General features: G+C 41.6%; 1 protein-coding gene across 1 annotated transcript in view; it reads right to left on the bottom strand.

Moving 5' to 3' along the window:
• Positions 1-13,438: 13,438 nt before the first annotated feature.
• Positions 13,439-16,312, bottom strand: part of LOC124253003 — a 47,140-nt gene continuing 44,266 nt past the window's right edge. The window contains exon 12 of the mRNA XM_046686716.1: positions 13,439-15,280. Coding sequence (XP_046542672.1) covers positions 14,238-15,280 — 1,043 coding nt within the window. The 3' untranslated portion in view covers positions 13,439-14,237. The remainder of the gene's footprint in view (positions 15,281-16,312) is intronic.

Here is a 16,312-nt window from a genome sequence, read left to right on the forward strand (position 1 = left end):
CCGTAGACAGGTTTCATTTGAGACAGTTATGCGACATAAAACGTCAACTAGAACAAGATCGAGACATACGGACAGCATTATGTAAGAAATACCATAGGGCTTTCAATCTCGTGGATGAGGTTGACACCACCCTTATGGCAACCAGCATGGGATTAGGAGCGGTAGGTGTCGGGTTGTTAACCACCATCGTAGCCGCACCCGTGGTGTTAGGTATCGAAATAACAGCCGGAGTGGCAGAGTTGGTGGGATTGGCCCTTAAGTTGGTATCTCGCAGACTGCAATGTAAATCATTGAAACACGACAAAATTAGAATTCTAGCCGAAGCGAAGTTGAACACGATAGATGATCATATTTCCACGGCACTCACTGACAGTAAAATCTCAGAGGATGTTTTTCGTTTGGTGATGTCGGAAATAGTCAAATACCACCGCATGAAACAGGAGATCCGGTCCAAGTCTCGCAAAAGCACCACCAATCAGCGAAGACGAGAAAAAAAGCTCATAGAACAGGGGGTACAGCAAGCCCAACAAGCTTTCATTACGAAAACCAGAGAACTCATAGGTGATTCACGTTAAAGTGTTTCGTCGAGGCCAACTTTATATAGGTTATACATAGCCGAGAAAAGTGCCGATTCGCGGTCATAGTGACCAGGAAGTTGGCTGGGGATTCAAAAGTGGTATGCACACTGGGGGAAGAGATGCCTGATAAAGGCTTTATCTATGAAATAAAGCTTTACAGAGGCCTTTGTCAGACTTTATATCGTACCCCCATTCTATATACTGCTGTAGGTAATGTCGTTTAGCTTTGTTATGGAAATTACATTACAGTTTAGATAACTCACCTTAGGTACACTTTTTATATATGACATACAAGGAGAGACTGCTTATTGCAATAAAACACAGACAGATGTGTTCACACAGACATGAGCCGGTAGGTCCCTAATTTTAGTGCACACTTGTATGAGTTATCCGACTGATCAAAGTGGTACAAATTTCATTGTCTATACTTTCAAAAAAGATGATTACAATGTACTAATGATCCCCGATGTAAATTACTGTTGTAAATGTGTGTAAACATGCACACACTTGGTATGACGTCTTTTTTTTATTCGGAATACAGACATTATCTTACACGGACGTTTTCTCAAATTTCAGTTACCCGACGGAACATACTGTACACCTATTTTGATTCCATCTCTTGGGTAGATGAAAGAAAATTCTAGTGATTGCAATTAGTTCATAAACTAAGAAAACTAAGCAGTTTCGATAATTATTGAAAACTTACTACCTGACAGCCTAAATGTTGCTCACGCGTTTTCATTTTGCTTTTGCTTTTTTTGCTGTCTGATTTGTTATACATTATATAATTCTGTTAAATTAAATCATTTTGGCATCTCAATATTATGGAATATAATGTGTACTTATTAACCTGTCAAAGTACACAAACGTATTATCTGTATGCGTTACAGTTATTGGGAGAAACTATTAAATGTACCTTCATACAGAATTTCCAGGAAATAGAACCTGAAAATTGCTAAATAAATGGAAACCTAAACTGGGTAAAGATTGCAAACAATTATTATTTATAAACCTGTTTTAAATTATCAGTGTGCAGATCATGTCACGAACATAAATATTGAATTATGGGTGTGGAAACAATGGGGGAAAACACGTGCAAAGTATCTGAGTCAGCTGAGATTATCCTTCAAAAACATCATATGCACATTTAACAATCACTTATCATTAAGTGCAACTAAAGCATTACAAAAAAGGCCATATTTCAAGACAGAATAGCATCACTTTTGGCTCGAGTTACAAATATTTGACACCGAAAGCCTGTCAGTTAACACAAAGGAAATAACTTTTGTGTTTTACAATGAAGTATAGGTTGCCACGAGTCTTCCAATATCATTGAGTCAGTGAAATACTAATATTTACCAAATAAAATTCTAAAGGAGCCTTTCTTCAAGCAGTGACTTCAACACATACATAGCTAGACTTGCTTAGATTAAACACTTCATATTAGGCATAATAGATATTTCACAAACATGGCACAGGACCCTTAGCCTCATTAGCGTATTGCCTCACCACTTGCGAATTAAGCGTTGGCAGATGTAAATGTTACTGGAGATGTTGGTCACGCAAGCCATGGGTGTTTGGTATGTTTACTCTGTAACCCGAACCCTGCAGTGAGTTTTCCTGCAGATTATAACAGACGCTGAACCTGGGAATATCTAGACATGCTTTATTTAGAGCGTAAGCATGACTGTAAGGGCTTGGCGGAAGGGGAAATAATATCGTTCTGTGACTGTGACACAGACTGGGACAAGACATGGAAAACAAAAAATTTGGACAACAGACCATAGTTTGGGTCTTTTAATTGTAAATATGATTCAAATAGCTTAACCTAGATTTCGATATCCTTCGAATGTACATTTGGTTGAAGCTTGCAAATATACATTTATCCCGAGACAAGAACGAAAGTTTACTTATAATTCAAAGGTATAAAAGCACCAGTATCCATTTTGTCTTTTGTCTTCTACCCGTCCCTAAATACGCTCAATCACAGGTGTCTCCAGGTCACGGAGAATCAGTGGTTTAGGGACCCGTATTGCAATTCTCGTGCGTTAGCATGTGTTGTTGACGCGGCATGGACGCCTTGTAAAATCACTATTTGATTATGATTCACAAACACGTGCTCATGATATGGTCGGAATCGTACCAGGGATTAGAAGATATTTATCATGAAAACCGGTTTTTATATAGGTGGCTTGAAACTCGCTTTTACAAAGGCCTATAGGACCATATAGGTTCAATTACAATCCTTTTCGTTTTACAGCTTCTCTTTTCTCTTAATGCTCACGTCAAATCTGATTTACATTCTAATCGCAGATTAAAGATTCAGACAATAAATAGTCGTTATCATTATCGTTACCATGACAACCATGTCATATTTCACGTTAAGTAAGAGTGTAATAAATACAATTCTAGGTATGGCAGTACTACTGCAGAAGATAGTGTATGTCGTAAATTTTAATAAGTTGCTGCAACGCTATCACTAATCGCTGGGTATCTATACAATTTATATGTGTGATGTGTGATTTCCTCAATAATCAGAAAGCATGTATGTAGCGTGAAACCGGCAGATGCCTACAGAAGAAAGTGTTTTCCCTACCTGTAACAACGATGTCCCGAGTCTATAAAAGGCATGTAATGTGGGGATGAATGACATGTACTTTTATCTTTGCTTGTTTATGATGATACATATTGTGATCTTTCACAGTAATCTCTCTGGCTATCAGATAGGGGGGTGCTTTTTTAAATATAACCGGTATTTCTATTCTTGTATTTATACAGTATCATTCTTCGAACTTTCTCCATAGATAGATAAGATAGATAATCTTTATTTCCTCCGAAGTCGAAGATACAGCAGGTTGTAACATAGGTTATATATGTGTATTTACAGGATACAGAGTGTGACAATCAAAATTAGAATAGGTATTTTAGTTGATGGAGCCATGGTTTTACAGAGTATGCGACTAGTTTTATACATTTATAAACCACGTTTCTTGTTTAAGCTCTTAAACATATACATTTGGTAGACCACCGAGCATAAATGAGACAAATAGGTTTTCATCATTCCATAAACTGACAAAAGTGTCAACATCTAGCGTGTCAACTAGTGATTCAATCAAAGCGTTTCTACTACTTTGTATGAGAGTACAGTGTAGAAATACATGTTTTACAATATCATAGGCAACTATGCCACATTCACACTCAAGAGACTGAATGCTCAGTGTGCTGATACGTAAAAGAGCAGCAATATTAATGAAACATTCTGGCATTTTATAACATGCAGATCATAGTCTGTGAACATTTTTATGATATCTTATAGTCTGATATTTTTCAAGGTTAAGTCTCAACCTCGTTACAGAAGCAACATGTGAATCCCCAGCTTTAAGTATTCTTTCTTTAACCAGTACAGACCACTCAGCCTTCGTTAAGAAGGAAGATTGGTTTACATAGTTGTACAAATGCATATCTAGGTCATACATTGTGACAAGATTGAGCATGTGGAAGATTGGCGATGACTTGCTGTATCGCTCTTTCTCCAGTGATGAGGTACCGACAGAGTCTATGCACAAGCACTTTCTTAAAGACAAATTCAGTATCGCTGTTACATAGTTTACCGAGAAATAGCAAGGACTTCTGGTGCATATATCTTCGTAGTGTGACCAAGGCGAGACTGTCTCTGGCTATTGTGGATGATCGACGTTTTGAAAGGCCTTGGATACTCTTACAAAACTGGTTTTGTACAGTTTCCAGCATATCATATTCCTGTTCAGGTAAACGGACCCATACATTCCAAGAGTGCACACCGCATGGCAGAATAACTCTTTCCCAAATACGGACACAACAAAGTGGGTTAAGGCCACCAAAACACAGCCCACGGTTCTTTAAAGAGCATTAAAGAGTATCCTAAGCCTTTCGCATACAAACTGCGTACGTTCTAGTTCTACCGGATGAATAGATTTGGAGACCAGCAAATGTTACATGTGTATTGGAAGGTAATTCCTTCTCGCCAATGTATATTTTAGGACTGACATTTCTTTTTGTATCTCCAAATACAAGACATAAACTCTTTGGTGCATGAAAACGCAAGTGCCATGTGTGCGCATACTTATGTACAACATCAAGCAAGCTTTGAAGTCCGCCTGGGTATGCACTTAACAAAGACAAGTCGTCGGCTAACAGCACCCCTGGTGTTTTACCCCATGGTAAACATATGCCATGCCCAGAGTCAACGATACTGTAAAGTAAGTCGTTTATATATAGAGTGAAGAGCCAAGCTGATAAGACACGACCCTGACCTACCCCCTGTTTTACATCAAATACATTAGAAATACTGCCACCAGTGCTAACACATGACTTCATTGATGTGTACATAGTGTATATAAATCGCCACAGTTTACCTCGAATTCCGAAATTGTAAAGCTTATAGAAAAGTCCATTCAACCAAACTCTGTCAATCGCTTTCTCATTATCAAGGAAGGCACAATAAACAGGTGAATTTCTTTCGACATAGTAGGCAATACTTTCAGTTAGCGTAAGCGCTGCCGTTTCCGCCCCGGCCCCCTTCCTAAATCCAAACTGGAGAGGGTGGGGGAAATCTTTTTCAGCTTTTGTCCATGTTTCAATTCTTTTGAGCAGTAATCTTTCAAAAAGTTTTGAGAGAACAGGTGTAAGAGTGATACCTCTAGAATTACATGGATCATGCTTGCTTTTACCATTTCTTTCGTGAATTGGTAAAATATTACCAAGACTCAATGCATTTGGTACATATTCAAACGATACAATGGCATTAAATGGTGATACAATATGGTCAATAACAGACCGACCAGCTCGCTTGAAATACCATCTGGAGATTTGTTGTTTTTAAGTAATCTAACAATAATTACAAAAGCATATGCATTGGAATTAAAACTGGCATTTATTTTTCCAGGCTGAGAGAACATGCAACAGGAAACCCACACAACAGGAAACCCCCTCCACACACACACACACACACACACACACACACACACTAGTAAAGTCTAACACGTGAAATATCACATAATGCTATATAGATATAGATATGAACACGTAAGTATGCCTATTGTATACTGACCCTTAAGTATCTTGTACACGCCACGCCAATAATACTACTGGGAGGGTGGGAGGGATTTTTGTCAAGTGCAAAGCAGTGCAAGCGTGCACGTCTTGTCCCCTTAGCGTAGGCGATAGCAGCGCCGTTTCAAGGGAGCTAACTCTATTCTACTGTAGATGGTATGTACAAGGTGAAAAATGTGGTCAAAGGGAGGTAACTCTTATCCTAACTCAAAATACATTTTATGACATAAAATAACACTTTAAGTAATCTAACAATAATTACAAAAGCATATGCATTGGAATTAAAACTGGCATTTATTCTTCCAGGCTGAGAGAACATGCAACAGGAAATCGGTAGGCCAACATGCGGTGGCTCACAAAAAGGAGATAGTCAAATTCCCCCAGCCCAGAGAGAGTAAGAATGGATATTATGTATAAAAGATAAAGATTAAAAGAATAATTTTTTGACTCAATATGGCAATATGGCTGCACAACCTACAACAGTCCAAGCCAACAAACGTGGAAGAGTTAACTTATAGTACATGTACTCCAGACTATCTGGAAAGACTACAAGGTCCATAACTACAGCAATCAGTGTTACACAATCAATACTCAATTTTCAACTACCATAAACCTCCTTCATCGATGTGCAGGCAGGGATCTTCCAAACTGATTCATCGCATCAAGTTTTTGTTTTGCGCTAATGTCTAGGTAACGCAGGTAGGCGATACTCTTCCAAAACCCTAAATCTTGCACAATCTCTCCCGCTAGACCCGACTGGAAACCCCAAGTAGCCCCTCCTCATCTAAACGAGTGGCCAGTAATATTCTCCTTCACACCATGGGATTTCATAATATATTGTACTGTATCAATGAATGTCCTGTAAGATAGAGCGTTCCCCTGATTGTCACACAGCAGCGGCTGTGAACTGTCACCCCGGCCGGGATGTATGCGAAGTAGTCCGTCAATTGCCGTAACCGGATCTAAAGGGTGATCTGGAAGTTTTGGTAGATATACATGCAAAGTTTTTTCTCTAAACTGAAGAGTTTTTGACCAATTCAGCACAATCCGATAAGCGTCGGGACACGCCTGCAACTGTTTAATCAGCAACAACCTCAAATTATCACGAGTTCCAGTTCCAGTAACTAAAAAAATTACTTGGTCTGAGCATCCCAAAACAACCTATGAGACAAGCGACGAAAAGAGTCACACCAAACACATTTATCATTTACACTGTCCTTGATGATTAGAAGATGATTTGGCGTAATGGCTGTGGCTGGGTTCTGAGAGTCTCCTAACTCTCGTCTAGCACCATGCAGAACGTGTGCTATGCGCCAGTTATCCCCACTTTCTTTCTGTAGATTGGAGATAATACTCAGATATTGTCTCACTGTCGCATACTTAAATTGTTTAACATCCACCAAAAAGGCAATGTACAACATTACACTTTCCTCTGACAGAGGCACAGGATCTATCTGCAGCTGGTCGCAAAATAACATAAAACATTTAAATTGAGACCTGTACGTAGTTTTGGTTGAATCTGCCCATCCCTGGGCTTGTAGACGCTGCACTCCGCTTTGAAGACGACAGCAATTAATAAACGTTCGTGACATATGATTCTCTAGATTGCGACTTGAGAATTCCATCAAAGACAGACTGGGGATCAAATCATACCGCCGTGACAAGCTGCCAGCCTCATTTTGGAGGGTGCATCTGCTACTTTGTTCTTCAAACCCGGGATATACTCAGCTGTAATTGAGAAGTTATTAATTGCTTGTAACCAAAACAAACAGCGTATGTAATGCATGACAAACGGTATCTTGCAGGTCCCCTTGTTAATCATGGCTTTTGCGCACATATTGTCAGTTTTTACAACTTGTTTGTTTTGCCATGCACATGACCACCTGATAGCTGATAAAACTATGGCCAGACACTCCTTAACGTTAATGTGAATATCGCTCACATCTGGCGTGTCACATTGCCAGTTTACATAGAAAAAGTCACCCATGTAATAAGCACCAGCCGCTTGGGAAGAAGCATCTGTCTGGACAGTACGTACTGGACACTTATCAAGGAATTTCTTAGAACCATTGAACACTTCAAGACAGGATCTCCACCACGAAATATCGTTCATAAAGTCCTCAGTTAAGCGCACTTTGTCTTGACCTGAACGCAGTAATTTGTGTCAAGTGCAAGGCAGTGCAAGCGTGCACGTCTTGTCGCCTTAGCGTAGGCGATAGCAGCGCCGTTTCAAGGGAGCTAACTCTATTCTACTGTAGATGTTATGTCCAAGGTGAAAAATGTGGTCAAAGGGAGGTAACTCTTGTCCCAACTCAAAATACATTTTATGACATAAAATAACACTTTAAGACGTTTTACGGTATCAAGTACCTCATGTTTAGTAAACGGGGAGAGAATGACTGAATCACTGTCGTCATTTACAGGGTTATATACAACATCTTCTACAAACTTATCAACGTGCTCTGTAAATCCAGTATCAAAGCATTCTGGACCCTGAGGTACAAACAAGTCTCTGAAGTACCTGGCAAAGAGATTACATACACCTTCCTGCGTGTTACAGGAGTCACTGTTATAAGTTAGAGACTGTGTTTGCTCTCTTTTACGTTTTAACTTTTTTATAACTCTGAAGTGCTCTTGGATGTCTACCTCAGCTGCTTGGTAAATTTCATCAAATGTTTCATTTCTGTAACGTTGCTAAGCTGAACGGTTGTTTCTTCGAAATGCACGTTAAGCTTGTTTATATTCAATAATAAATACTGAGTCAAAAAAGAAACTTCACATTCTTTCTTCAGGGCACTATAAAAGAACAAGAGATCTTTGTGATGTACTCGATACACTGACAGTGCCATAATCAGTTCCATTAGGCTACATCGCCGTTCCAAAACATGGGTATACAGAATGTCAAGTCACAAGAATAAAAATGCGAAATTTCTCAGTTCAATATCGTGTATGGCCGCCCCGCGCATTCACCACTGCCAAACACCGTCTCCTCATCGACTGCCTGATGCTTGTGAACACGTGGTTGGGGATTCTGCGCCATTGCTCTTGCAAGGCAGCGCCAAGTTCCTGCAAATTCTGAGGTTGGTTCCTAAGACCACGAAGCCTTCTCCCAAGTGCATCCCAAACGTGCTGTATTGGATTAAGGTCAAGGGACCTCGATGGCCAGTCCATGACGTTGAATCCAGCGTTTTAAAGGAAATTTCGTGTCAACATCGCGGTATGCGGCCGAGCATTATCATGCTGGAACTGTAGACCTGGGCCATGAGCCGCCATGAAAGGAGCGAGTTCAGGGGTGAGCACCTGGTCGCGGTAAGCAGCAGCTGTGAGGTTTCCACGGATGACCAGAAGTCGGGAACGGTTGTTCCCACAGAAAGCACCCCACACCATGCAACTTCCGCCCCCGAATCTGTCGAATTCCTGTACACAACATTGGGCATACCGTTCACGACGTCGTCTCCAGACTCTATGCCTGCCGTCCGCGAATCTGAGGGTAAACCTGGATTCATCGCTAAAGACGACTCGATTCCAGTCTCTCTGGGTCCATCGGAGGTGACGTTGGGCCCACAGCAGACGTTGACGTTGATGAAACGGCGTCAATATTGGCCCACGATATGGACGTCGAGAATGGAGATTGGCAGCCCGCAACCGATTTCGAATGGTCTGTGAGGACAGTCGACCTCTTAACATCTCAGCCCTGGTTCGTGTAGCCGGCAGAAATCTGTCACGTAGGTGACGTAGGGCGATTTGACGGTCTTCTGCTCGTGACGTCACATGTGGACGACCCGACCGTGGGCTATCAGAAGTGGTGCCAGTTTGTTGTAGACGACCTCGCAAGTCATACACACTACGACGGCTGCATCCCATTGCTCTTGCGACGTCAATAACTGATCTTCCCGCTTGCAACATGCCAACGGCACGTTCACGTTGCACATTTGACAATTGTGGCATTTCAAGTACCTTTAGAACTGTGGTTTAAAAGTGTTTTTTCAATTCTTGAGGCCAATGCAAACACGTGCATATGAAGACAACTTCGATGTGAAGATCACGTGATCGACTGCACGTGCAAAACCTGATTTGGCACTAACGTCATTTGCACGACGAATGGATGGGTTTGAGTGGGTTTTCTAGAGTCGAAAGATAGGGATCCCATTTCGGATACATAGATGTATCATCAGAGAAAAATTATTCATTATTTTTCAAATTACATTTTGTAAAATTTCTTTTTTGACTCAGTATATATATATAATAATGCAATGAAAAATGCCAGAATTATGTTACCTAAGAATGTGTACATGTACAAAGTGGCAGTAAAAGCATCAGCTAGCTTTTCTGTGAAGTTGCACGATTTCTCTGTAAATGTCCCTTTAGATGTTTCAATTTACATTTTGTTCATGTTCTGTGTCATCACGGGAACAGCTATACTTATTTCTGTTTCATGACATCGTTTCATGCGGTAACAGGTATGACTGGGACCTGTCTCACTTACACATGGCGCCTTCTGCTGTCACTTCACGATAGTGCGTACAGCACGCTATGACAGTAAACCGTACTACAGACATTATATCCGGTAGCAATAACAACCCTGATCTCAGTCAAGTTTCATATGTCTTCCTGGAAACTCAAGAAACAAGTGTGTCAAGGCCTCTCACAAAAATGCAGGGTACGTACGATTCCTTTACATTCATAGAATAAACCTCTTGAACAATATTTACAATATGCGCAAAACGATAATGCGGTAGATCGTTTCCTAAGGATTCTCCCAAGGATGCGTACTTTCTTGGAGAAAAACCTATATATGTTCAGTTTACGTGTCTGTTTTGCATTTCAGACACCAGCAGAAAACAGATAACGCAAACTGAACATCTGTTATGGGGCACCACCATCCTCACGACATTGTCCTCCATCTTATCCCACACACTAGCTCCCAGAAACCAATGACACAGGAGACAGACCGTTGGCAGATATGACACTGTTCTCCACCTTGTTCCACACACTGGCATCCCAGAAACCAGTGACACAGGAGACAGACCGTTGGCAGACATGACACTGTCCTCCACCTTGTTCCACACACTGGCTCCCAGAAACCGACAGACGAGTCAGACCCTTGACAGACATGACACTGTCCACCACCTCGTTCCACACACTGGCTCCCACAAACCAGTGACACAGGAGACAGACCGTTGACAGACATGACACTGTCCTCCACCTTGTTTCACACACTGGCTCCCAAAAAACCAAAGCCGACAGACGAGTCAGACCCTTGACAGACATGACACTGTCCACCACCTCGTTCCACACACTGGCTTCCAGAAACCAGTGACACAGGAGACAGACCCTTGACAGACATGACACTGTCCTCCACCTTGTTCCACACACTGGTTCCCAGAAACCAGTGACACAGGAGACAGACCTTGACAGACATGACACTGTTCTCCACCTTGTTCCACACACTGGCTCCCAAAAACCGACAGACGAGTCAGACCCTTGACAGACATGACACTGTCCACCACCTCGTTCCACACACTGGCTCCCACAAACCAGTGACACAGGAGACAGACCCTTGACAGACATGACACTGTGACACCGACAGTCCTCATGACCTGTCCACCACCTGGCTTCCAGAAACCAGTGACACAGGAGACAGACCCTTGACAGATATGACACTGTCCTCCACCTTGTTCCACACTGGCTCCGAGAAACCAGTGACACAGGAGACAGACCGTTGGCAGACATGACACTGTCCACCACCTCGTTCCACACACTGGCTCCCAGAAACCGACAGACGAGTCAGACCCTTGACAGACATGACACTGTCCTCCACCTTGTTCCACCACCTCGTTCCACACACTGGCTCCCACCTCGTTCCACACACTGGCTCCCAGAAACCGACAGACGAGTCAGACAGAAACCAGTGACACAGGAGACAGACCGTTGGCAGACATGACACTGTCCACCACCTCGTTCCACACACTGGCTCCCAGAAACCGACAGACGAGTCAGACCCTTGACAGACTTGACACTGTCCACCACCTCGTTCCACACACTGGCTGCCAGAAACCGACCAAGGAGGTAGATCCTTGATAATTTTTATGGCACTTCTAGGAAACCGTTTACAGACCTCCCACTATCTCTTTTTCCAAAGCCACCTGGCTCACGCATACCCGACAGGAACATCTGTAGCTCTGCTTCAGCGTTGTGAGTTCATGTGTCTAGATGAACGGGATGTCATGTGTAAGGGTAGACAACTCTTGTAGACTTCATTGCATTAACATGCCGTTTGTTTTCATCTTTTCCGATATTACGTACGAGATTTTCATCTATTTGTGTTTGCTAAGTAATTGCCTTCCACCGAAGTTGGAATAGGGCAATGCTATTTACTGTCCTGTTAAGTTTTAAGGAAAATGATCTGGATGAGATTTTACGTTCCGACACTACATTGGATGGTGTACATCCGGGTCATAATGGCAGCTGATATGCGGTAAAAACAAACGTGAGTTTTGTGCCAATGTGGTCATGAAATAGATATGAAACTGTTCGCTTATGTGATTGTATATGTATGTTATGCCATCTATGATTGTTAATAAATGAAAACAAGTATGTATTGTTAGTATTTTTTATTTCTGTGAATATTTTTACATACGATGAAGATAACTAGATCTACCATTTCTGATATGCATGCAACAGTATGACGATCATGACATTTAGTAAACATTGATATTTTCACACAAATACATTAATCCGACATTTTCATTAATCCGACATTTTCGTTAATCCGAAATATTTCTCTGCAACCACAAGTGTCGGATTAACGAGAGTTGACTGTATATGGATCTACAGGGTGCAGGATGGTAAGTAACAAAATGTTTGATTAACGTAGTGCTGTCTCAGCAAGGGATTGATGGGAACAGTAACCTTAATGTGTTTTGAGAGCACCAGAGTAGACATCTTGTGTTACCTGGTCATGTGCGTCAACAGGCGTTCTCAATGTATATATGCCATGCTTGCAGATAGAGGAAAAAAGAGTAGAAATAGCGCTTCTTGGCAATATAGAGACTTGACTTGTCCAGTATGTATACATGTCCAGCTTGCTTAGATGTGTGTTCACGCCTTGTACTCTCTGAGTGAGTGAGTTCAGTTTTACGCCGCGCTCAGCCATATTCCAGCTATATGGCGGCGGTCTGTAAATAATCGTGTCTGGACCAGACAATCCAGTGATCAATAGCATGAGCATCGATCTGCGCAATTGGGATACGATGCATGTGTCAACCAAGTCAGCGGGCCTGACCACCCGATCCCGTTAGTTGCCTCTTACGACAAGCATGGATTACTGAGGATCAATTCTAACCCGGATCTTCACGAGTCCATGATGCACGAAACAGGACATAGTCGACTGAACATGATGGCACATACATGTATGTAGCCTACTCTTGTATGATGAATGGATGAATATAAGCAAATCTTAGACAGCTTTGACCACCTGATCCCGTTAGTCGACTCTTACGACAAACATGGGTTACTGAAGATCAATATTCTAACCCGGTTTGTACTCTCTGACCGTACAAGGACTAACGAGTTCGAATTCTCACTTAGCGAAGTGTTCAAGAGAAATTTGCTTTTCAAATAACAAGAACTACAGAAAAGTTTATGTAACATTTAATGAAAACATATCATAATACGATTATAATATGAATGTTGAAATTCGAAACGAATGCCTGTGAGGTTGGATACACATTTGGCATAGGACAACTAACACATTCCACGTTTATATTATTTACATGCATTACCGATTCCTCCAATACCAGATGAATAGTACAGTCGAAATGAGGCTGTAGTTTCAATGTACAAGAGCAGGGTGTCAAAGCGAGCTTAATGAGATGACAAACATACTCTAAAACTACTTATATAGGTAGGTATAGATTATGTGGAAGCGGGGAGATGGGCATGTACGAGAGGAGGGCATGTCTAGGGGTGAGTGGGGAAATCTCGCGAGGTTAGTGGGAGAGTGATCTCTTTGACATGGCACTTGTGAAAAGAATGTGGCATTTTCCGACGAGCCTCTACACAAACTTTCAATGCATAACGTCATGTTATTCGTCAATGAGGTCCACATGATGAGTGTGTAAGTGAGTTTGGTTTAACGCCGTTTTGAACAGTATTCCGCTTTGTCCGGGTGATATGGAATGAAGCCCGCAATGCTGTAGGCCAGAGATGTTCAACCGCCACCTACAATATCATGGTGACAATATTGTGGTGACAAACCTGAAAACACCATCGGGTAGAATCGGGATTCAAACCTGCAACCAGTTCCTCTAATCATAGAGGTTTGCAGAAGCATTTTCGTATATTGGAACATGATATAGGTACCAACAAGTCTTTAATGCAGTAACACTTTCCTTTGAGATATAGATACAAACAACGTACACATGGTGTTATAAAACATCTTGCGTAATCCATACTTCAACTGAGGTTGAAAATATTGACTCTTGTCACTCTGTAACACTCTGTTTTATTTGGGATTACACTTTCTTAGTAACATGTAGTAACTCTGTAGGTCTAGGTATCTTTTGGTCATGTCAGAAGGGGGAAAACCCCGTCGCCCTTATTGATGGCAAGGAGTCGTGCATCGATATCCGTATCTGTTAGTATCTCACTAGGAGGGATGAAGTCTTCTTTGGAATAATTCCGCTGAGTAACATTTGCATTGTCTTGGCAGTTGAATGTAAGCGGGTCCTCCTGTGCGTTGATATTCTGTAACATGGTCACAATGACATCGGTAGGGGTGTCAGTTGCGACCACACTCGGGGCAATCATGTCCTGTGGATGTATTACAACAGAGTTGCAAGTTATGACACTTTGCAGTTCGTTATTATAACCTGTATTATGACCAGCAGTTGTCCTTGGATCTGTATCAACCACATTTGCTTTCAGAGAGACTGACTCCCACGTCTGCTCTGGATCATGTTCTGATTCGTGTACTGAGTGTTGTCGACAGAACCTCTTCTCAAACCAGTGTGGGTCAGATTTCTCGAAACGTCTTGCTTTTTCAATCGCTTTCCGTAAATGTCGGCCAATCCTAGTGGCTTGCAGGTCCACAATAGCGTCTATATCTGGATGTCTGCGAGTCTGGTCAAACACATCAACTTCATGGATGTGACACAATAGGTCCTTGAAATGTTTGGGCAGCTTATAATGGACACCAGGACTCACTTCCTTCAAGACAAAATCCTCACTGGTGTAGTCAAAGTATACAAGGATGGTTTTCCTGTAGAAATCAGGCTCGAGGGACTTCGTCCTAACATGGGTTATGGCTGGGGAGAAGATGTCACCCTCTGGACCTTCATCTTCTGTCTTCAAAGACGTGTTTGTGTTCCGTGCATCGAGGAGTTTGAACGCTGCCTCTGAGCTGATGACAATCACGTAGTCTGCCTCGTCAATGTGTGATATGATCCACTGGTATGTACCTATAGCGTGGAAGTCTCTCTTCAACCAAGGAAAATAGAACAGCTCGCAGCAACACTGGTTTTTCAGATATATGGCCAACCTGGAGATGACATTTAAGTGATCTTTATGATCCTCAGCATACAGCAAGTACACCTTCTTCCTTGAAAGAACTGAAACACAGTTTTCATGAATAGAAATACATTCAGACATTCAGACATTCATATATTCATATGGCATATCTCACCATTGTTCGGGAACATCTAGGATTGACATCTTTCAGCCGGTTGAAATCCAATATCAGGATTGCATCTTAACGAAAATGTCTCCACGGACGATTTGACTCTAGGTCCTGAATCCATTGAAAATTGACTGCGCATGCTGTTGCAAACTAACACCACTGATCAAAATAATATAAAAAGTGACGTCATAACATGATCCGTTTAACTGTAATCACTTCTCCCTTAAGATAAAAGTGAAACATGTTGGAGAAGATCTGTGTCGTTGTTAAGGTCGAGATTTGGGTGGTAAAATATTGAAGTTGATTCGTTTAGGAAGAAACATCCGATTGGCACAAGAACCTACATTACATCATGCCTTTGGGAAAACCGGATGTTCGCACAAGGCTCAACTGACACATACCGTATGTCACATATCGTAGTACACAACCTCATTCTTATTAACAGGTGTATGGCGAAGGAAACATACAACTTCTGGATTATTTGTGTTGAGCGACGTTTCGATGTAGATTCTTACATTGTTATCAAGTGATTACAACCAAATGGTGAAGAGCATATATACATGGTATGTTGTGACAAGCAGCAGATTAACATTAACAACAACATGTAATAGAATAACAAGTGGTATATAATTGGAAGAGGCCAGTAGGGAACTATAAACAACAAATAGCACTAGTGATGAAGCCAATAAACAGGGGAAATAAGTAGTAACAACAAATAGACAGGGTGCTATTGATGATCTATAGTTTGATTAGTTCTTCATAGGCTGGTGGGATGTGGTATCCTAGGTCACGGTTGATCAAAGGTTTGTGGCGGCGGATTTCGATTCAGGATTCAGTATTTTATTCTCATAAATCATACAAAATGATATCGAGAACATATCTAACTGTGCTGTTCAGGGTGAACTTGGTTGGAGGACTTGTCTCAATAAACAGCGGATAGAGAGTTTCCGTTGTTATGTCAAGT

This window comes from Haliotis rubra, unplaced genomic scaffold (genome assembly GCF_003918875.1).
Source record: "Haliotis rubra isolate DU_JTF1 unplaced genomic scaffold, ASM391887v1 Scf53, whole genome shotgun sequence".
NCBI classification, from domain to species: Eukaryota; Metazoa; Mollusca; class Gastropoda; order Lepetellida; family Haliotidae; genus Haliotis; species Haliotis rubra.